Raw genomic sequence first — 22,855 nt, 5'->3', positions numbered from 1 at the left:
TAAATGCTATTGTTTAATTGATTGACTTACACAATTTGGGGGAATTCTAGCAAAAACAGGGTCTCTGACTTGGTTCAGGAACCAATTCTCCACTTACACCATCATTCCTAAGAGAAAAACTGGGTCCGATTTACATTTCAGCTTGACACAGTTTCTAATTTGTAAGTCCTAGGATTTATTGAAGTATATATGAATGTAATATCTTCATTATTTTAGAATCACACGCAAACTTTCTTTTCACAGCTAAAATTTGTATATTTACGGCACAGCTTACCGGGTAGGGATTGTATCTCTTGGTTTTTGAATAAGTGAGAGCAGCTTCTCCTTGGCTTGCAAAATTCATTGGCAATCATATCTTAAGGAGTTTAACATTTTTAATGATGGTAATAACAATAATAATAATTGGGAGGGTGAAATATTAACTTGAGGGAAAAATCAGAAGATAGGATCATTTTATTACAATTCTAGATAATACATCAACATTTCCCATTTATAAACCATTTGTCAGTCTGAATTGCACAGAGGATAATTAAGGTCTCTCAACTAATCTGTAGTATCCAAGAAGAGGATTTATTTTTTACACATCCAGCCAAATTATCACTCATATATATGTATAGGAGTATCACTCTGAAATAATCCTTTCTCGTGTGGAGCAAGTAGATTAATCATGGTATTTGTTGAGTCCCTTCTATGAGCCATACACTCTACTAAGCACTGGACTAGGTGCAAAACCATCTGATCAGAGACAGTCCCTATCCCACACAAGGCTTTCTGTCGAAGTGGGAGGGAAGTTGGGTTTTTATTCCCCATTTTACAGTTGAGATCACTGAGGCACAGAAAAGCTAAGCAGCTTGCACAAAATCTCAAAGTAGGCAAGCTGCACAGCAGGATTAGAACTCAGGTCGGCTGATTCCCAGGCCTGTGCTCTTTCTACTAAGCCACACTAGTTTTTCTAAAATAAGGTACTAAGGAGGAAAAACTGGTAAGTGTAGTTTTCATCTCCCAGCTTCCATCCTGATCCCCAGGGTAGTTTGTGCTCATAGGCTTTGTGCACCTGATATTTTATTATGTTGGGGAAGGTTTTCTTCTGAAGTGGAAATTGCACCATACAATGACAGCAGTGTGATCTGCCCTGCAGCTTAGTATCTGCTGGAGTCTCATACCATCTACCCTGACCCCATTGAGCTATACAGACTTCCTCTAAGTGGAAGGCTCCGTGACCTCTATCAGTGCTCAATCTATGGAAAAGATGCTGACGGGGGGCTGGGATCCGTAATGGGTAACTCCTTTTATGTTCATATGGATACCGTGAATACAGAGTAACAAGGAGTGGGTTTGTGGTATTGTAGGGAAAATGACCCTTTTAAATCCGACAGATGGAGATATTTGGAGATGTAGGGGAAAAGATGTGTTTCAAGGCTTTTGAGATGTTTAGTCGGAAGTATTACAGGAACGTAATTTATTGTTATTAAGAATGTATACAGCACTTCATCCTGGCAAAGTACTGTTCGGTAATTACATATATTGAAAGTAGTCACAATACATTTAGCATTTACAAGTGCTCTGAGCTTTTGTGAAATAAAGAGCTCGCAAAGAAGAGACACTGTTGTTTGAGTTCTCCACCACCCCATGAGGCAGGTTGACGTGTTTTTCCCTGTTTTACAGACTGGGAAACAGAGGCCAGAATGGTTAATGGCTTTCCCAAAGCAATGATGATGGCATTTGTTGAGCGCTTACTATGTGCAAAGCACTGTTCTAAGCGCTGAAAGCAAAGCAATCCCTCTGGGCGTGTATGTGGCAGATCCAGAATGTCTGCGGGATCTGGGACGTTGGGCCCACTGCCTTGGACAAGTCTCTTAGCCACTCTGCCCCGCAATTCCCTCCTCTGGAAATGGGACCAGGAGCACCCATCTTTCTTTCTCCATCACATCCCGGCTCCGCCACTTGTCTGCTGTGTGACCTTGGGCAATTCACTTCACTTCTCTGGGCCTCAGTTACCTCATATGTAAAATGGGGATTGAGACTGTAGCCCAACATGGGACAGGGATTGGTCCACCTTGATTTGTTTGTACCTACCCTAATGTTTAGAACAGTGCCTAGCACATAGTAAGTGCTTAACAAATGCCATAATAATAATAATTATTATTAACACAGGAGTGCCAGGAGAATGAATTGGTCACCTCAGTAATAGTTATTTTTATTACCGCTAACAATTTTTAAGCACTTGCAATAAGCAGAGAGCACTGTACTAAAGGCTGCTGTGTGACCTTTGTCAAGTCAGTTAACTTCTCTGTGTCTGTTCTTCTCTTCCCCTTAGACTGTGAGTCCTAAGCGGGGTGGAGACTGTGTCCAATCTGATTATTTTGTAACTACCCCAGTGTCTTGTACAATGTTTGGCACATATGTGCTTAACAAATATAATAATAATAATAATAACGGTAATAATATCATTCTTAATTATACAAAAATTCATTGACACAATCTTCGACCCCCAAGGGTAACAAAATCAAAGTGGGGAAGACACAGAGACATTTAATACATTGACTACAATCTCGATAACAATACGAACGAGATAAAAATTAATCTCTGAAAAATACCAAGAGGGAAATATGGCAGCTAATCACTATGTGGTGGGACAGTCCCTAGGCCCATTTTTAAGGATCTAGGTAAACAGTCCTAAGAAAGATAACACCGCAACTTTCCCAAAATTCTCAGCTTTGTGAGGGAGGGTGACACCTGCCCATTGTCTAATCCTGCAACCTGGAAGGCTTCACTCCCGTGGTGTCCACAGCTTCCAGAATTCCAGGGGTGTGAGATTTTGGATTGTGTGTGACTCAGCTTCTCCCCCTGCCCCCCCCCCCCCACTCCACTTCCCATGGCATTGGGTGGGAGAAGGGAAGCTGTCCCCAGGTCCCTGTTAACAGGGAGGCGCCAGCCTGACGATGGAGTTTGTAAAAATTGTATCCGTATTTGATTATTGATATGATCACAGTAAAATGAATTAGCATTCTTTGTTTCTGGGTGAAATGTCCAATCTTCATGTTAGCTGTGTTTAACGTCCTAGAGACCTGCAGTGTAATATTTTTTATGGAAAGAAACTAAGTGTCTCTTTCTTTGCTTCAGATGGTCACATCTTTAGATCCTGAAGGGAGGGATGCAGCACGTTCTCTCAGGAGTCCAAATGCAGCAACAGATTTTGCCTCCAAGCAAGTAAGATATGTCATAAAAACAAACAGCTTTCTTCCACCAGCCTTGTTTTCCTTTGGATTTTTGATGCCACCCTGGTCATTTCAAGATAATACCCTGGAGTGGTAGTGGTCTTTTGTTGCCCCTTCTCCCCCGTGCCCCCCACCCCCGCACCTTTCCCTGGGAACAGCCCAAAATCGACTAAGGCTTTTCCAGTTCAGTTTTTATTCTGTATATCCTTACTGGAATTACATTTTTTCCCATTCCCGATCTCTTCACTTGTTATGCCTTGATATTAGTTTAAGAACTGGGCGATTTTGATGAGTTAAGACATTCCCCAAATTCAGCTGTGTCAGGCATGGATGCCCTCTAGCAGTTGAATGACAGTGAGATGAGGCTCCACTTTGAGACCACATATCCAGTCCCCCTGGTTCACTGGGCACCTAGAACTTCACCTCTACCCATAACGCTTCTCAAATATATGCACTCCACCACTCCCTCCTTTCGGGGGCATTTTTATCAGAATTAGCAATCCCCCAAGGGGAAGGGATTTTAGCTTGCTTTCTCATTTTCTCAGTTCCTTGCCCCACCTCCTTCACTTCCCTAAACATCCTTGCCTCAGCAACTTCCAGTGGCCGTAAAGGTTATTTGGAGTCTGTATTTAGTGATGAGCTTTCCTGTGGGTCTCCTGGCTCCTATTAGTCCCTCCATTATCTGGAGAATTATTCGATACAGCTTGCAGACACACACAAAAGGTCTCTCTTGCTCAGGACTTCTTGCAGAAAGCCGTGTTAAGTGTGAGGAAGAGGTTTCTGTTCTCCAAAAACATCTCCCTGTTGCAAAAAGTGCTGTCTTCTCTCAAGTATTTCATGAGGAAGTTCATTCTCTCTGGGGAAGGTGAAAGAATGTCGGGTCACATTTTCACATCAGGAGCTTGCCCTCAAAGAAAGGGATTCTACTCTATCTTTCTTAGTCAGCACTCCTGTTTTTAGGCCATTGGTTTATTACGGGTCCCTTCATTAGAACAAGGTCTCTGCAGTCTCTTCTGGAATCGGACAATCCACCAGTGATTCCGAAAGGTCACTGCAAAAGATGGTGGGAGCACCTCCGATTTAAAAATAGACATTTTTAAACAGCTTTACCTTGATGAGGGGAAATTCTAATGGCAACTCTTTGGGTGGCCTGCGTCGCACTAGGGTTTTTGACCCAGTTTTGAACAAAATAAGATTTGTTCTGATCTATGGACTTTTGAACTGATAGTTACCATGAAACTGTTGAATATCTGAATGTTACTCATAGCTCTCTGCATGTGATATTTACAGTTGGATTTGTGCTACCCCTAGATTTATTTTCATTGCAGGCATCCACTAGCATCACTCGAGTTTGTAGGCGGCATGTTTTCCTTGCTTCTGCTCCGTGGCCTACTGGTTCTTAAAACCAACTGATTAGCAAGATCCAGAACAATTTTTGGCTCTTGGTTGAGATTTTTACACACATTTATGACCATGGGCAGATGGTTTGCCAGTACTCAAAGCACCATCAGTGACAGAAATGCTTCCATCCTCTGGAACTTGAGAAGGACCCCATTTCTGGAACAGTTCCTTTTGGGTTCTGGACTTGTTTCTTTGAAGGACACTGCTTCTCAGATTTAATCCTGTGGATAATTGAGCTGTAATGGGCTTGAGGTTTACAGACCTACTTTTTTTGAACTCAGTTCCAGCATTTAAACTCACAAATGAAGACTTCCCTAGTGAGTAGTTGGATGCGCCATTTACCTGATTTCTAAGCCCAAGTGTTGATTAACATGTACAAAGTCTAGGAATGCATTCCCACCTAGGTGCAGTTTGCAGAGTAGATTTTTGTAGGATCATTCACCCTAGGGCGAGAGAGGTGTTTAGTGAATGCTTACTCTGTGCCGAGCGCTGTACTAATTGCTTGGGCGCACTCATTAGAGTTAGTAGTCATGATTCCCACACTCAAGGGGCTTAAAAAACCTAGCAGGGGAGCTGGACACTAAAATACATTACAAGTAGGGGAAGCAACTAAGAATAAAGAGATAATAATAATGGTGATGGTATTTAAGTGCTTAATAATAATAATAATGATGGCATTTGTTAAGTGCTTAACAATAATAATAATGATGGAATTTGTTCAGCGCTTACTATGTGCCAAGCACTGTTCTAAGCACAGGGGTAGATACAAGGTAATCAGGTTGTCCCACGTGGGGCTCACAGTCTTAATCCCCACTTTACAGACCAGGGAACTGAGGTACAGAGAAGTGAAGTGACTTGCCCAAAGTCACACAGCTAAGTGGCCGAGTCGGGATTAGAACCCACAACCTCTGACTCCCAAGCTTATGCTCTTTCCACTAAGTCATGCTGCTTCTCACAAGTTCTGTGAGTAGCTAAGTGTTTAGGGGGTAAGGACTCAAGTGCCTAGGTGTTGTAGTGGTGGTGGTTAAGGGGTTGTGGGGGAGAATAGGGTGAGAGAATGAGAGATTCATCAGGGAAGGCTTCCTGGAGGAAGTGTCATTTTAGAAGGGCTTTGAAGATGGGGAGAAAAATGGTCTGCAGGACGTAAAGGGAGAGGAGCTCCTGGTAGGAGAGAAGACAAGCACAAGAGGACAGCGAGAGCTACACTGACTGCAAAATGGAAAATACCAGAGTCCAAGAGTTGATGCCCACTGGAGATATTTTTTGTCTTCTTATCTTTTGTCCTTCTGTACTGATTTTTTAGTATTATGCAGGATGATAGTATATTGGCCAATAACAGTGGTCTTATTTTTTGCATTTACATCTCTTTCTCTTAAGTATTCACTAAGCCTATCATCTACAACCAGCATCCTTCTCCTCACTACATAGTTCATGGGTTAGTTAAAGAAAAAAAACTAATCAGTCACACATTGATTTGTAAGCTTGTGACTTGGATCCAGATTGTACCAAAGTGAGTAATTAAAATGTGTGGGTTTGTAACTTGTAATCTGAGTTTAAAATGTGACTCACTAGACTCTGGGTCCCAAGTCCTTTCGGAGAAGGAGAAATATGCTAACGAGAAAAGCCCAAGCTCCATGGAGACCACAGGCATAAACATAGTTTGAGAAACAAATTTGCTTTCCTAGATCACAATGGTTGCCCAAGAAATAAAAGTGTTGGGAGATTTTAGACAGAGATCGGACACTGCCCTGTGGGTTAAAAGGGCCATTCCAAGAGCATTTTTCTTTCAGCATGGGTGACCCTTGAGGTGACTTCAGACAGGGTGAAATTTATTTTGAAACATTCACTAGGGCCTGTCCAATCAGAATACCCAGCCTAGGGTGTGGGTATTCTGAGGCAGAAAGTAGAGTAGGGACTACCTCCGGTGACCCAGTAGCCCAGATGTTAGCCAAGATGTACCCTAAATAGCCTTCAAGCATTTTATCAAAACCTGATAATGACCACAAGGTCTAACATGCTTAAACAGACTTAAACATGTTTAAACCTGGGTTCTAATTATAGCTCTGCCACTTAATAATAATAATGATGGTATTTGTTAAGCGCTTACTATGTGCAAAGCACTGTTCTAAGCACTGGGGAGGTTACAAGGTGATCAGGTTGTCCCATGGGGGGCTCACAGTTTTAATCCCCATTTTACAGATGAGGTGACTGAGGCACAGAGAAGTGAAGTGACTTGCCCAAAGTCACACAGCTGACAATTGGTGGAGCTGGGATTTGAACCCATGACCTCTGACTCCAAAGCCCTTGCTCTTTCCATGGAGCCACGCTGCTTAATGTGAGACTCTGGGCAAATCACTTAACTTCTCTGTGCCTCAGTTACATCATCTGTAAAATGGGGATTAAGACTGTGAGCCCCGTGGCTGAAATCCAATATGATTAGCTTCTACCTACCCCAGTGCTTAATACAGTGCCTGGCATGTAGGAAGTGCTTTAACAAACACCATTAAAAAAGAAACAGGAGAAAAATGCTTCAAATAGTATCAGTATCACTTGAAAAACACTAGATTATAAAATTCTCAAAGATTGAAATCATGTCTACCAACTGCACTTAGTACAATGCTCTATACACAGTACGCACTCAATAAATACCATTGATTGAAAAGCCACGGACACCTAAATGGGTATCTGGCTCAGGATTAAGGTTGACTCTCTCTCAAGGCACCATTTAGCTTCCTGTTGGGGGCTTTTTACCAAATAATTCCCTTGGGCTCTAAACCAGGAATGTATTTCATGGAGCTGAGCAGTTTATTCTTTGGTTTAATCAGGTCCAGGAATAATTCAACTCAAAACAAACTGACTTTAATGATTTGGGAACAGAAAGTTTGCCTCCCAAATTGACCTTATATGTTGGGTAAACAAGTGCTCATTTGATATGCGTTAGCATATTTTTAAGGCAGCTTCTAGTTTCAAAGCCAGTGGATTAACACCAGTAGTTCACTGGGCTCCGATTATGCGCTTCCAAGGATCAGGAGCTGAAGCGTGTCAAATGGCATGGAAGATCCAGTGTTCAGATAGAGACGTGGTGACACACAGTGTTCTGAGGTGCTGGGTCAGCTGTCTGTCCATCTGATGAGAAGGAGAAGGATCTAAATGTCTTGAAAATTTCTTCTGGCCACAGTTTAGAGTGACCCAATCTACGAAGTGGGCAGCATATTTGTCGGATTAGTTTGTCAGAGTCCCTTGACTGGTTTAGTCTTGCCAACTCAGAGCCTGAGGATGGTGAGGAGGGACAGGTTATGGTTTTGGTCTGTCTTCTCCTGGCTTTAGCATTTGGTTGGACTCCAACCACTCAGTGTCCTGGCATTGCCAGAAGACAGGAGAATGAGTCATCTTCCAAAAGTTCTGTGAGGATCTTAGATTGAGGGAAGACAGGATCATCAATTATTATAATTATCACAGATGTGGCTATTTCTGGCATAATGGGCTTTGTTTTCCCCGATAGAATCATCATCCAGGTTGACGTTAATGCTTTTGTTTGAGGGGGGAAAATAAGCTTTTATTTCATATTGGGAGATAAGGCTTCATTGTTCAAATAGCACTTAGGGAACGAGAGCTTGAAAAAAGCTGTTTGCTTCCCCACACTGATTCTCCAGCTTTTCACTCCCTGTTTGTGGCTTAGAGACTTTCAAGGTACATTGAGATTTGTGCCGGCACATGGAGAGAAGCCAGAATTTTCATCTAGTCCATTTATTTTACAAAGTCCTCATGCCCACCGATAACTAGTTCCTTTCGAAGGGCCATGAGCCAGCTCAGTCCAGTGGACTGAGTAGGAAGCCAGGAGTCGGGAACTCTGAATCCTGAAATACTGGCTGTCCCCTTCCAGGTTGGGTCACTTGGACAAGTCACCTAAGGTGCCCTTGTTTCTTGTTTCTCATCTGTAGAACTGGGGAGGTCTGCTTCCTGGGGCTAGACAGGGTAATAACTTTTTTGACAGTACGACTGTCTAAGTGGTAAGAATCGTTATGGTTATTCTTGCATGTTCGTCTATTACTCTGATTTTGCTGTTGTGAGAACCTTAAGAACAGTGCCCTAGGCATGCTCAGTTTACCCCCTTGGGGATGTGAAATTTCAGTGTCCATCTTAGCGTGTTAGCTAATCATACTACCACTCGTCACCCCATCCAGTTCCCTGTAAAGTCAAGCAAAATGATCCTGGTTCGCTACGCAAAAAGTCAATTGGTTGATTAAGAAGCAGCATAGCCCTCAATGAGTTTGGTGCCCTCAATGAGTTTACAGTCTAGAGGGGAAGACAGTCATTAGCATAAATAAATTGATTGAATTATGGATGTGTACATAAATGCTATTGGGCTGAAGGAGGGATGAATAAAGGGTGCAAATCCTAATGCAAGGGTGATGCAGAAGGGAATGGTAGGAGAGGGAATGAGGGCTTAATTGGGGAAGGCCACTTGGAGGAGATGTATTTTTAATAAGGCTTTGAAGGTAGGGAGAATAAACATCTGTTCGATATGAAGGAGGGTATTCCAGGCCAGAGGCAGGATGTGGGCCAGGGGTTAGTGCAAGATGGACGAGAGCCAGGTACAGTGAGTGGGTCAGTATGAAAGAAGGGAAGTGTGCCACTGGGTTGTAGTAGGAAACCAGCTCTCAACCCTCTCCGCTACTCTCCCATCCTTCCCAGCGGTATCCTCAGATGAGATCTCCTCCCTCCTCTCAAGTGCTACTCCGGCCACCTGTGCTTCTGACCCCATTCCCTCTCATCTTATGAAATCTCTCGCCCCGTCCCTCCTCCCCTTCTTAACTTCCATCTTCAACCGCTCACTCTCCATTGGTTCCTTTCCCTCTGCCTTCAAACATGCCTACGTCTCCCCCATCCTAAAAAAAACCTCTCTTGACCCCACCTCCCCTTCTAGTTATCACCCTATCTCCCTCCTACCCTTCCTTTCCAAACTCCTTGAATGAGTCGTCTACACCCACTGCCTCGAATTCCTCAACGCCAACTCTCTCCTCGACCTCCTCCAATCTGGCTTCTGTCCCCTAGATTCCACTGAAACTGCCCTCCCAAAGGTCACCAATGACCTCCTGCTTGCCAAATCCAACGACTCCTACTCTATCCTAATCCTCCTCGACCTCTCAGCTGCCTTCGACACTGTGGACCACCCCCTTCTCCTCAACACACTATCCAGCCTTGGCTTCACAGACTCTGTCCTCTCCTGGTTCTCCTCTTATCTCTCCGGCCATTCATTCTCAGTCTCTTTTCCGGGCTCCTCCTCCCCCTCCCATCCCCTTACTGTAGGGGTTCCTCAAGGGTCAGTTCTCGGTCCCCTCCTGTTCTTTATCTACACTCACTCCCTCGGTGAACTCATTCGCTCCCACGGCTTCAACTACCACCTCTATGCTGATGACACCCGAATCTACATCTCTGCCCCTGCTCTCTCTCCCTCCCTTCAGGCTCATGTCTCCTCCTGCCTTCAAGACATCTCCATCTGGATGTCTGCCTGCCATCTAAAACTCAATAAGTCCAAGACAGAACTCCTTATCTTCCCTCCCAAACCCTGCCCTCTCCCTGACTTTCCTATCACTGTTGATGGCACTACCATCCTTCCCGTCTCACAAGCCCGCAACCTTGTTGTCATCCTCTACTCTGCTCTCTCGTTCACCTCTCACATCCAATCCGTCAGCAAAAACTGCCGGTCTCACCTCTGCAACATTGCCCAGATCCGCCCTTTCCTCTCCTTCCAAACTGCTACCCTGCTGGTTCAATCTCTCATCCTATCCCGACTGGATTACTGCATCGGCCTCCTCTCTGATCTCCCATCCTCCTGTCTCTCCCCACTTCAGCCTACACTTCACGCTGCTGCCTGGATCATCTCTGTGCAGTAACGCTCTGGGCATGTTACTCCCCTCCTCAAAAATCTTCAGTGGCTGCCAATTAACCTACGCATTAGGCAAAAACTCCTCACTCTCAGCTTCAAGGCTCTCTATCACCTTGCCCCCTCCTACCTCACCTCCCTTCTTTCCTTTTACAGCTCAGCCCACATCCTCTGCTCCTTTGCCACTAACCTCCTCACTGTGCCTCGTTCTCTCCTGTCCCACCATCAACCTCCGGCCCACGTCCTCCCGCTGGCCTGGAATGCCCTCCCTCTGCCCATCCGCCAAGCTGGCTCTCTTCCTCCCTTCAAAGCCCTACTGAGAGCTCACCTCTTCCAGGAGGCCTTCCCAGACTGAGCCCCCTCCTTCCTATCCCCCCCCACACCCTACCTCCTTCCCCTCTCCACAGCACCTGTATATATGTTTGTACAGATTTATTACTCTATTTTACTTGTACATATTTACTATTCTATTTATTTTATTTTGTTAATATGTTTTGTTTTCTTGTCTGTCTCCCCCTTCTAGACTGTGAGCCCGCTGTTGGGTAGGGACCATCTCTATATGTTGTCAACTTGTACTTCCCAAGTGCTTAGTACAGTGCTCTGCACACAGTAATCGCTCAATAAATACGATTGAATGAATGAATGAATGAAAAACCAGGGAAGGGGCAAGGTGATTGAACGTTTTAAAGCCTATGGTAGGAAGTTTCTGTTTGAAGCAGAGGTGGATGGGCAACTCCTGGAGGTTCTTGAGGAGTGGGGAAACATGGACTGAATGGTGTTGTGGAAAAATGATCCAGACAATGAATTGAAGTATGTACTGGAGTCGGGAGAGACAGGAGGCAGTGAGGTCAGCAAGAAGGCTGATAGAGTAGTTAAAGTGGGATAGAATTAATGCGTGAATTAACGTGGTAGCTGTTTGGATGGAGAGAAGAGTGGATTTTAGGGATGAAGGTTGAACTGACAGGATTTGTCAACAGACTGAATATGTTGGTTGAGTGAGGTAGATGAGTCAAGGATAATGTCAAGATTATACGATTGCAAGACAGGGAGGATGGCGGTGCTGTCTACGGTGATGGGAAATTAGGGGGAGGACTAGATTTGGGTACGAATAGGAGGAGTTCTGTTTTGGACATGTTAAAAAAAATTGATGGTATTTATTGAGTACTTACCATGTCCAGAGCACTGTTCTAAATGCTCTGGAGAGTGCCAGTAGAGTAAGTGGGCATGGTTTCTTCTTTCAAGGATCATACAATCTAGTTGGGGAGATGGACATTAAATAAATTCCAGGTAAGGGAGGCAACCAGTTCTAATGGTATATACATAAGCATTGTCGGGGTGATGGCTTAGGTACTGTATCACAGTGGTTTCATACATGTCCCTTGAATTAAGGGAAAGCTCACATCAAATAACTCAACATGTCTAATGTGTATGCATGCAAACCTGCGCACACACATTTTCATCGGACACGGGGGCCCACTGTGCGTGTCTGGATAGGCTCGCAGTGTTGCAAGAACATTTCCTAATTCCCTAACCCCGTTTCCTAACATCGTTCTAGCCAGAATCGGAATATTGTGGTAGAAATAAGTGTAACGTATCTCCGTGACCCTCTCACGGGGAACAGAACCTTCTGGAGTGGTCTGAATACAGACCCCCAGCTCCACGCCACCATTGCCCCAGAGTTCTTTAGGGACGGCCAAGGTGGATAGCCTGGACCAGCCAGGAGGGATCTCTGGAGTCGGTGACATCACTGTGCCGCCACTGACCCTGCGGGCAGCTCCAGCCAGTCCCTGTTTCCTGGTGGGAGAGGGAGGTGGTACTGCTGCTCTGGGATGGGAGAGAATTCTGGAAAGTGGTGGTCTCTTCAGTCAGTTGCCTCACTTGCTCCTGCATCTCTGCACCCCTTTCCTTCAGCTACGCTCTCACAAATTCTTCAAATAAATTCTTCAAATAACTTCCCGTCGATCTTCTCCAGATATTTCGATATAGTCCGTGCCATGTTTTAGACATCATTTTGTCGTAGTGATCGGGGGCATAAGGCTGGGTTTGATTCGATTAAATTCACCCAGCCGTTCCCCAGAGACTTGCCAACCTATTCTGACCTTGTGTCAGATGAAGATTCTTCTTGTCCCTTTGATCACAACCTGAACACGCACTTGTTTGTCAGGATGGCCCCAGTTTGAGAGTGTCTCTCCTGTTCTGTTCAAAAAGATCCTAGTTCCTCCCCGATATTGATGCATAAAGAACCAGCCTATTGCAACCCCCCGCCCTGCCCCCACCCAGTATATATTTAAATTCTGAAGGAGTAATCAAAATTGCACCATGTTGTGCGCAATTAAACCCTTGAAAGGCAAAATAAATTTGCTGGAGCAAGAGCAGATCACATCCCACTTCTAGCTTGAATGAGACATTTTTCAGTTCAATTACAAGCAGGTGAATTTTACCTCGAACACATTTTTCAGGGTTGGAAAGATGTCCGTAAGGAGAGGGAAGAATCAAGTTATTTAAACTTAATGTTTTGGAGGAACTAGGTAAATGTATAGTAAAATAGAGTACTTGGAGGTGGATCATCTTAAATACAGTGGAAACATAATAATAAAATAGTAACTTTTTACTATGTGTTAAGCTTTGGTGTAGATATAAGATAATCAGATTGGAGCTCATTGTCTAGGTGTAGGGAGAGAGGGTATTTAGTCCCCATTTTACAGATGAGGAAACTGAGGTACAGAGAAGTGAAGTGGCTTGCCCAAGGTCACACAGTAGACAAGTGGCATAGCCTGGAGTAAAACTCGGGTCCTCCGTCTCCCAGTGTTCAGTTACAGAAGCCGTATTGCTTCTCTAACAACACCTTAAAGTCAAGGATTGTCTTGAAAAATAAGTAAAGGAGTTTGACCTCTCCCGTTAACACCATCCTCAGTGGGAAGGGGGAGGCCCCATAAAGAAGAATGGAATGATTTGAAATCTGTACTCACCCACTGAACTCCTTTAATTAAGGTGGGACTTGCTGTATGCATTTTGAATGCCCATTAATGTAGCCCCAGAGAAAACCACTTTCCCCAGGACAGAGCCATTTCTTGAAGGCACAATGTTCACTTTTCACAGAACTACTTCTTCCTCCCCATGTAATTTACGTTATGGGATCCCAGTGTTCATTGTATGTGTGTTGTCTGGGCTTTTTTTTAATAGTCAGTTAGAGTGTTTTGCAAAGAGTTTGGAGCTGCGTGCTTGGTTCACAGAGGGGTGAAAGAGGAAAAGGTTGACGCTGGATTGCTCTACAGTGAGGCGACAGCCAACCAGGAACGACTTTAACTTAGCTCTTCTGAGAGCTTAGCTCAGTCTAGAGGGCCCACAGAATTATAGTGACATGGGACTTGTGTAGTGGGAGTTATGAAGTTAAAACATTTAAAAATGCTGTAATGAAGGCACATATTTAACAACAATTGAGATTTTCTTCCCCTACATTTGATAATACATTTCATAACCTGACCAGAAGACAGAGGCTCAGGAATCAATGCAAGAATCATTTGAGAGGGAGACTTGTAATAGAAAGCTCCCATCGGATCTCCCTCCCTCCAAAAAAAATATGGTAATGGGGAGAGAAAAGTAAAGCAATAGAAAAAAGGCTTCGGTTGTCATAGATAATCCAAAATTTTACTTGTAGTGAGCCATGAAAAAGCGTGAAAATGTAAAACCTAAGAAACCCTGCCTGAGGGAAATATTGGGTTTAGAAAAACAGCGAGTCTTTGATTTATTCTCAAATGGATCGGCTTTCTCAAAACTTGGAAATACATTTTATTGGATAAAGCATTGACAAATCTCATGACATCTGGAATATGGGGATCTAATTGCTGATTCAATACCACTGTGAATGTGCAAACATATTTCCTGACTGAAAGGTTAAAAAGGCAGCCATCAGAGTAAGCTTTAAGCATCAAAATGAAGGAACTTGGATGGAAATGATTTGGCAACGTTTATCTCCGAGCTTACATTAAGGGCAAGAAAGAAGGAATCTGTTTAGGAACGCAGTAGCAAATTTTCGTCAAGTCTATGGCCTCAGTTGCACGAGGGTCATTTAGGATGTAATAATCTCACCCAGAGTGCATGGAATGAGAGTATTTAAGTGTGATCTGCTAACAAAAACCCCCAGAGGTCTTCTATCTTTGTGCATTTGCTCAATTGTACATCAGATGAAAACCGGCGGCCACAAAGGCCTCCCAAAACAACCACCAAAAAATGGGGTTTCTTTTTCATCTTGAACTTCATCGTTCAGGAAGTGAGCAATTCCTTCGCAATCGTTTGCTCTTTCGTTTGGGGTACTTCGCTGGTCACATGAACGGGGTCAGAGGCAATATTTACTCTTGCCGGTGTCATTGACTACTCTGGCCTGGCTTCTCCCAGGGTTTAGCCTGACCAGGCAATCCTGCACAACTCTTAGAGCTAATTGGTTTGGGGCATAGTATTTGTTCAGTTAGATTGTGTTCTGAAAAGTCAGATTATAATTTAAAGGGACGGTTCAAATTCCCTTGTAGTGTCGGTTGCTGGGCATGCGAAGTGACTGTTAACTAGTGTAGAATGACTCCCAGAGAGATAGAATAAACTTGTATTTGGAACGATCCTACAGCCACTAGTTTCCCCCAGCCTATCTGTTCAATGAAGCCCTCCCCAAACAAAATATCTGATAAGAGAAGATACAAAATGAAATCAGGGCAAACCTCATAGCCCCGTAACTGGCACACAATTATCCTGCCTGTCAGATGAATGAGTTATCAAGAGGAATACATCTCCCAGGCCCCAAATTATGGCAATTGCATTCTGTGAAACCCCTCTTCAACGAATACCTGCTACAGAAATAAATCTACTGAAGAAATGAATTTAGTTTTCACCCCAGCTATGCATTTGTAAGGGTTCCACTGTATTGTGCTTGCAAATAACATTTATTACTGTAGTGTAAATATGCAAGAGTTCATTTTAATAAAAAGTAAGTCTTAAAATAAGATAAACCCATGACTAGGCTTGCATTTGAAGATTTAGAGTGCATTCATCTGCTGTTTTTCCATATAAATATTCATTGGTTTACTGCTCTCAGGTGTTGGAACTTTTAATCTGCATTCAGATGGAGGCACTTTAATCAGAGAGTTCATAAAAGTCTTTAACTTTCATAAAAAAATCGAATAGTGGATAGAACAGAGGGTGCTAAGGCTTCAAAAAAAGCCAAACTGCATCACTGGAAAAAAAAGTAAACACCAAATGCCGTTTTGTGCCATAATATCAATATTCTATTAAAAATAAATCTCTCGCTGTTAGACCGAAGAGTCTGGAAAACCTGTCACTTCACTGCAGTCTTCAGAGATGACTGATAATGGGTAAAAAATCCCATAGCATCTGTTTACCATGTACCCACACAAACTGTTAGGAATGTTTTTAAATGTCAGCAGTAATGTATGCTTGGGTATTAGCTCTCACAGAGTAACAGTCCACGAAGACAGGCCCGTGTCAGGCTGGGGGCTGCTATAAATTAGACGAGTCAAGTCGGCGAGGGACCAGTGGAATACTTTTAAAGAACTGGGTTTGCCCGTAAAAACCTGCAAATGGAAGCAGGCGTTGAATATCTGAATGCCTGGGGTATAGCTGTACAGGATTATGGAGTGAGCTTTCATCTGCATGAAGGTTAACCCTCAAAGACTCTGACGTTAAGGTCAGGAGGAGAAACAACATGAGTTAGGTGGCCTTTTGCATTAGTGGGATATCAGATTTCTTTGGGTAACTGAAGCATACATCAAGTAAAGAAAGGCACTGAGGTGCAATTGCTGACTAAACAATGTTAGTGTGACAGCATTGTTAGCAGCTGCTGTATTGCCTGAGAATCCTGCACTATTTAACTACTGCGTGTTGTTTCTGCAAAGTCATTGAAACACGAGCCACTCTTGAAAATGAACTTCACAGCAGTTATAGGTTTCATCCACCACTAGGTAATGGAAGCTTTACTGCTGTGCGTTTTTAACATGAGAATTTCCCTGGTAGTTGAATAATCACCCAAACTGTAGAAGGCATGACTATGAGAATCAAGATTTGGCTCTGCCGCAATTAGGCAAGAAAGATTTCACCATCTCTCATAAAAGATTCTTACTGAAATTTCAGGTCTGAGGTTGATTAACCGTGTTGTATCCAAAAAGGCATTCTTTCTTGGTGGCCCCAAACTCCCACATAATAAAGGATTTCGGGAATTATAAACCAAGATAACGCCTCTGATCTACTCCAAGGCGGCTTGAGGAAATGTAAGTCAGACGCCTTAAGGTGGAACAGTCAATCTACCAACCATTAAAAAGCTGAGGTTATTGGCCCTTCTTAAAGGTTCAGCTCTGCTTTGTCACCTACCTAAGTAAGCAACTGAGAGTTTCCTAGCTCTGCCAGTTGTCAGCTGTGTGACTTTGGGCAAGTCACTTAACTTCTGTGGGCCTCAGTTTCCTCATCTGTAAAATGGGGATTAAGACTGTGAGCCCCCTGTGGGACACATTTATCACCTTGTAACCTCCCCAGCGCTTAGAACAATGCTTTGCACATAGTAAGCACTTAATAAATGCCATTATTATTATTATTATTTTTATATCCTGAAGTCCTCAGTCACATATTGCCTAGGGACCTTTGGAAATAATTTTAGGGTTGTCTTAAGGTGACTCTGTGATAACCATTTTGTTTTTGGTGGTCTACACTACAGTAGCAATTACAACATATATTTAAGCGCTTACTATGTGCGTATTGCTGGGTTAGATACAAGGCATGAGTTTGGATACGGTCCCTGTCCCTTGTGGAGTTCACAGTCTATCTTTTCCCCATTTTACAGATGAGAAAACTGAGGCCTGGAAAGGTTAAGAAACTTGCCCAAGATACCACAGAAGGCCAGGACCAGAGCTGGGACTTGCACATGGCTCTCCTGACTCCTAGTCTTGTGATCTTTCCAGTAGTCCATCTTGCCCATAATGACATAATAATAATAATAATAATGACATTTGTCAAACTCTTACTGTGTGCCAACCACTGTTCTAATTGCTGGGGTAAATATAAGGTAATCAGGTTGTCCCATGTGGGGCTCACAGCCTTAATCCCCATTTTACAGATAATGTACCTGAGGCACAGAGAAGTTAAGTGACTTGCCCATAGTCACTCAGGTAGCAAGTGGCATAGAGCCCATTCTTCAAAGCTTTAAATGAGGGAAAAAATGGAGAGCCAGAAAGATTAAAAAAAAAATAAAATCAAAGAGCACTGAATACGTGGTGAGGGAGCCAAAAGTCTCTGGGAGTCAAGAAGGTTTTTCCCCTTTCTAATTATCCTCCTCTTGTGGCCAGCTATGTACGAGGGATCTACTTGGTCAACTGAGGGGTGAAAGGAAGCTCACATCCACCGCCTGTACCAGAGATACTTTCAGTCATCTCTTAATATGGGTCCTAGACAAATGTTTCCTAAAGTTGGGATGGATAAGAAGTCCCTCTGGAAACCTGGATCCCCTTCGCCAAAAGATATGGGTACCATGGATTGTTTTTCCTGGTGGGTTTCACTCAGAGCAGGGCAGTAAAATGCTCTGCAGATAATTGTCGGTGAATTACCACCTCAACTAAGCAATTATTAGAGTCAAAGCAATTGGCAAGCCAAAATTCGGGGCCTGTGTGACCGTCTTCCCAGTTCTGCTTACTGTTTCCCCATTAAATGGGGTGAAAATGGTGAATGTCAATCCTTGGCCTCCAGCTGCCTAATTACAATCCCTGCTGCCTCTCTGGAGAAGTCTCTGGGCCCTTAGCCTTTATCTTCAGGCAGGAAGCTAATCCAACAGAGTGCTCTGTTTCCTCAGAGTCTCACTTAGTAGAATAGTCTGGTGATTTAACATTTCGGAGTCTCACTGCTTTACCTACCCTGTCCTAGAGAATTGTAACCTCTCCAAACTGAGAGTGAATTGATTGCCCTCCTCACTCCAGTATCTGGAACAGGATTTCTTTCTTTACTGATCTCTTATAATAATATAATAATAATAATAGCATTTATTAAGCGCTTACTATATGCAAAGCACTGTTCTAAGCGCTGGGGAGGTTACAAGGTGATCAGGGTGTCCCACAGGGGGCTCACAGTCTTAATTCCCATTTTAAGATGTGGTAACTGAGGCACAGAGAAGTTAAGTGACTTGCCCAAAGTCACACAGCTGACAGTTGGCGGAGCCGGAACTTGAACCCATGACCTCTGACTCCAAATCCTGTGCTCTTTCCACTGAGCCACGCTGCTTCTCTTGACATGACAAATTTGTTGCTCCCTATCTCTCCCCTTGTCACTGAATTTAGGACTCCCCACCAGTTGTGGCCTCCTCACCCTTCCACTCTCATACCCTACTTCACCCCAGTTTGACTTTTCTCATCTTGAAAATTATTACTACTGCTGCTACTACCACTACTGATAATAATAACTGTGGTACTTCTCCAGTGCTAATTATGTGTCAAGCACTGTACTAAGCACTGGGGTAGATACACATGGGGCTCACAGTCTAAGTAGGAGGAGAACAGGTATTAAAAACCCCTTTTTGCAGATGAGGGAACTGAGGCACGGAGAAATGATCACACTCCAATCTATTGCACAATGCCTTTCCTCCCTGCTCCTTCCACCTCCAGTCTATCACACAATATCTCCTCCAACTTTAAAATTCTCCTCCAAATCCACCTTCCTCAGGAGGTATTTCCTAGTCAGTTCACCCCACTGGCCACCCTTAACACTTCTGTACAGATCAGTTTATTTTTTTCACTTATTCCATTCATTTAATCTTTTTGCTCACTTTTATTGTTTTTTTAGGCATATCTATGTTTTTCTCTTGTTACCATTATATAGAACAGTGCTTTGCACATAGTAAGTGCTTAACAAATGCCATTATTATTATACAACATGTTTCTACCTTTCTTCCCTATTAAACTTCAAGTTCCTTGAAGGCTTGTATTTTACTTGGATTGCTTCCAAGTGTTTACAAAACATTCAGCATACAATAGACACTTACTAAATACTGATGAATAACTTGCTGGTTAATGGATAAGTTTACTCTCCTTTTTGTACCTGAATTTCCATTTCTACTACCAAATATTGTACTCTCCCAAGAGTTTAGTACAGTTTGTTGTACATAGTAAGTGCTCACTAAACATGATTGCTTAATTAACTGACTCTGTAACATGGGATGATCTAACTTCTCCCTTATAATGTGACCTATGAGAATCCCAGAGCCTTCTTGTGGATAGGCTTGGTGAGAGACATGATTTTGATTGGAACCGTGGTTAGAGGTGATGGAAGAGCTGGGATAAACTGGAAATAGAGAAACCTGGTCCTCAAATCCCTCGTACCCTTTCTCCCATGCGTCCTGGTTCGGTAGTTTCCCTCTCCAATGGGAGCGGTCCATATTTTTCCTATATCTTGGCACCGCTACTGACTCAGACTTAAACCCCAGCCTCTTCTGTTCCTTCCCGTGGTGCTGCTGAGAAAGCAGTGAGACGGACAAAAGTCAGGCAGAGGAGAGAGGAGGAGAAAGGGCGAAATGTGTGCGCGGCCTAAACTCAGAGTAATTATAGGCTGGACCCCAGCTCTCTGAATGTCAACAAAGGGCTCCTAGCACTCTTCTTTCGACAGAGAAGCAGATGGGCTGGCTAAGTGGTGGCATTACAAGGAATCCTCAGGAACAGGTGGGAAGAGCATTGCTATAGGTTGGATTCAGGGAGACAACTGGCTGTCATTTTTGCTTTGATGATTGCTTTCCTAACAAATCCCATTGGCTCAGCTGGTGCAATTTATTGGGGATAGCCCTGGCCACACCCCACCTCCTTCCATGGTCTGGTCTGCTCTCCTGAAATGCGGCGTGTTGAGTTTCACTGATCCACAGTGATTTACGAATCGTAACTGCCTGACTTCATCCCACTTATTTAGAAATCAGAGCTTAATTTGAAATTGTTTAGCTTCACCTTGCTCAGATCCTTTATCAAGACAGAAGCTGACACGGGCGAACGTATGATTTTTCAATGAAACAGGAAGTTAGGAAATTGGTTATTTCAAAATACGTGCAACATGGCTTCTTGACATTTCTGTGATGCCAGCCCCAGACTGCAGGGGACTGCCACATCTCTGGGTTTCATGAGGTTTAGGAAGCCTCATTTCATTGTCACTCTCGTGGCTGGGGTCAGAGGGTCTCCAGAACTGAAGACTCATAAATCACTGGGTTTGGGTAATCCTTCATTTTCTCCAGTGCAGAGTCTGGGGAGCAGGCGTTCGGGTTTTCATGATTCCGTGAATTTGGAGCAGGGGGAGCAGACATTCGGGTTTTAGTAATTCCGTGAATTTGGAGCAGAGATTTCCTACCTTCTTGTGTAAAGTATTTACTTTTAGTAATTGCAAGGATGAAGGAGCTTTTTTTAAATTGTTCAGCTTTTTTGTGTTTACCATAAATCTGAGATGGTGATACGATCAGCAAGCTTATTTACTTCTGAATATAAAACATGAGTAAAATATCAACTACAGGGTCTTCTTTTCAAATGTCTAACATCATAGATTAAATATGACTCTTCAGACACCCTGGACATTCAGCCTGGTATCAGATATTGATTACCAATTTATTTTGTGGCAAATTATTCCTCATGCCAAGTATCTGCATATCCCTTCTCATATTTTGCTTTCACCTTGTGCTAACTTCTCAATGTCATTGAGGATTAGATTCAACCCACGCTGTTTTGTTATTTTTTTTCTTCTTCTTTGAGAGCAGGCAATATCCTGGATGAACAAGGATGCTTCTCTGTCTCAGTTGCAGCAGTGGTTTCCCACATGGGAGGTGCAGATCATGCTGTAGAGACTGAATGTAAAGCCTCTGTAAGCATAAATGGGATGATTTTTCAGGAAGTGATAACTTTAAAAATGTATGCTGTGTACCACTGAATGAAGACAGATGTGTTGATTTATGGTCTTAAAATAACAGGCAAGAGGAGGATCAGAATTGCGTCTGGAGAGAGTCATTTGTGATCCAACCTAAGCGATACTATTAATTTATTTTTTGTGTCATGAAATTTACGTAATCATGATAGTAGCTTTTTTTTTAATGGCATTTGTTAAGTGTCAGGTACTGTATTAAGTTCTAGGGTAGATACAAACTAATTAGGTTGTGCACAGTCCACATCCCACATGGGGCTCACAGTATTAATCCCCGTTTTTCAGATGAGGTAACTGAGGCACAGAGAAGTAAAACGACTTGCCTGAGGTCACATAGCAGACAAGTGGCAGGGCCTGGATTATTTGTTAAGTGCTTTCTGTGCGCAAGAACTGTACAAGATAATCGGGTTGGACACAGTACCTGTCCCACAAAGGGCTCACCATCTAAGTAGGGGGAAGAGTCAGTATTTAATTCCAATTTACAGATGAGAAAACAGGCACAGAGAAATGAAGCTTTTTAAAAAATATTTGTTTAGCACTTAATATGTGCCAGCATTGTACCAAGCGCTGGGGGTAGATAATAATTGCTAATAATTACAGTATTTGTTAAGCACTTTCTATGTGCCAAGCACTGTTCCAAGCACTAGGGTAGATACAAGTTAATCATGTAAGACACAGTCCCTGTCCCACATGGAGCTTACAGTCTTAATCTCCATTTTACAGTTGAGGTAACTGAGGCACATTCATTCATTTATTCAGTCGTATTTATTGAGCGCTTACTGTGTGCAGAGCACAGTACTAAGTGCTTGGGAAGTTCAAATCGGCAGCATACAGAGACTGTCTCCACCCAACAATGGACTCACAGTCTAGAAGGGCACAGAGAAGTGAAGCGATTTGCCCAGGTTCACACAGCAGACAAGTGGCAGAGCAGGGATTAGAACCCAGGTCCTTCCGAATCCCAGACCCATGGTCTATCCATAGGCCATGCTGCTTCTTACAAGCTATTCAGGTTGGACATAGTCCCTGTCCCACATGGGGTTCGCAGTCTTAATCTCCATTTGACAGATGAGGTAATTGAGGCACAGAGAAGTGAAATGACTTGCCCAAGGTCAAATAGGAGATCAGTGGAAGAACAGGGATTAGAACCCAGGTCTTCTGATTCAGAGGTCCATGTTTTTCCATTAGGCCCCGCTGCTTCTCAATATCCTCAATGTTGATTGCTTTTTTCATCGCTAAAATGTATAAATGCTCTGTCTTTTCTTGTGGTTAGAATTAGATTATAGGTTGCAAGAGCTCAAGACAGTCTAGACTAGTAGGAGCTCAATAAATACGATTGATCGATCAGTTGATTGATGGTAGATGGAAGACCTTTAAGTCTTTGTAAGTTTTGAGATCTGGTAGCTAGAATAAATCAATTAATAGT

General features: G+C 43.2%; 1 protein-coding gene across 1 annotated transcript in view; it reads left to right on the top strand.

The window, feature by feature from the left end:
• The window catches only part of PPARGC1A (PPARG coactivator 1 alpha), a 551,441-nt gene that overhangs the window by 235,199 nt on the left and 293,387 nt on the right, over window positions 1–22,855 (top strand). The window contains exon 2 of the mRNA XM_038753163.1: window positions 3,124–3,210. Coding sequence (XP_038609091.1) covers window positions 3,124–3,210 — 87 coding nt within the window. The remainder of the gene's footprint in view (window positions 1–3,123; window positions 3,211–22,855) is intronic.

The sequence above is a fragment of the Tachyglossus aculeatus genome, chromosome 10 (assembly GCF_015852505.1).
Source record: "Tachyglossus aculeatus isolate mTacAcu1 chromosome 10, mTacAcu1.pri, whole genome shotgun sequence".
Classification (NCBI taxonomy): Eukaryota; Metazoa; Chordata; class Mammalia; order Monotremata; family Tachyglossidae; genus Tachyglossus; species Tachyglossus aculeatus.
The sequence above is the reverse complement of the archived record's forward strand: the minus strand, read 5'-3'. Positions and strand labels throughout refer to the sequence as shown.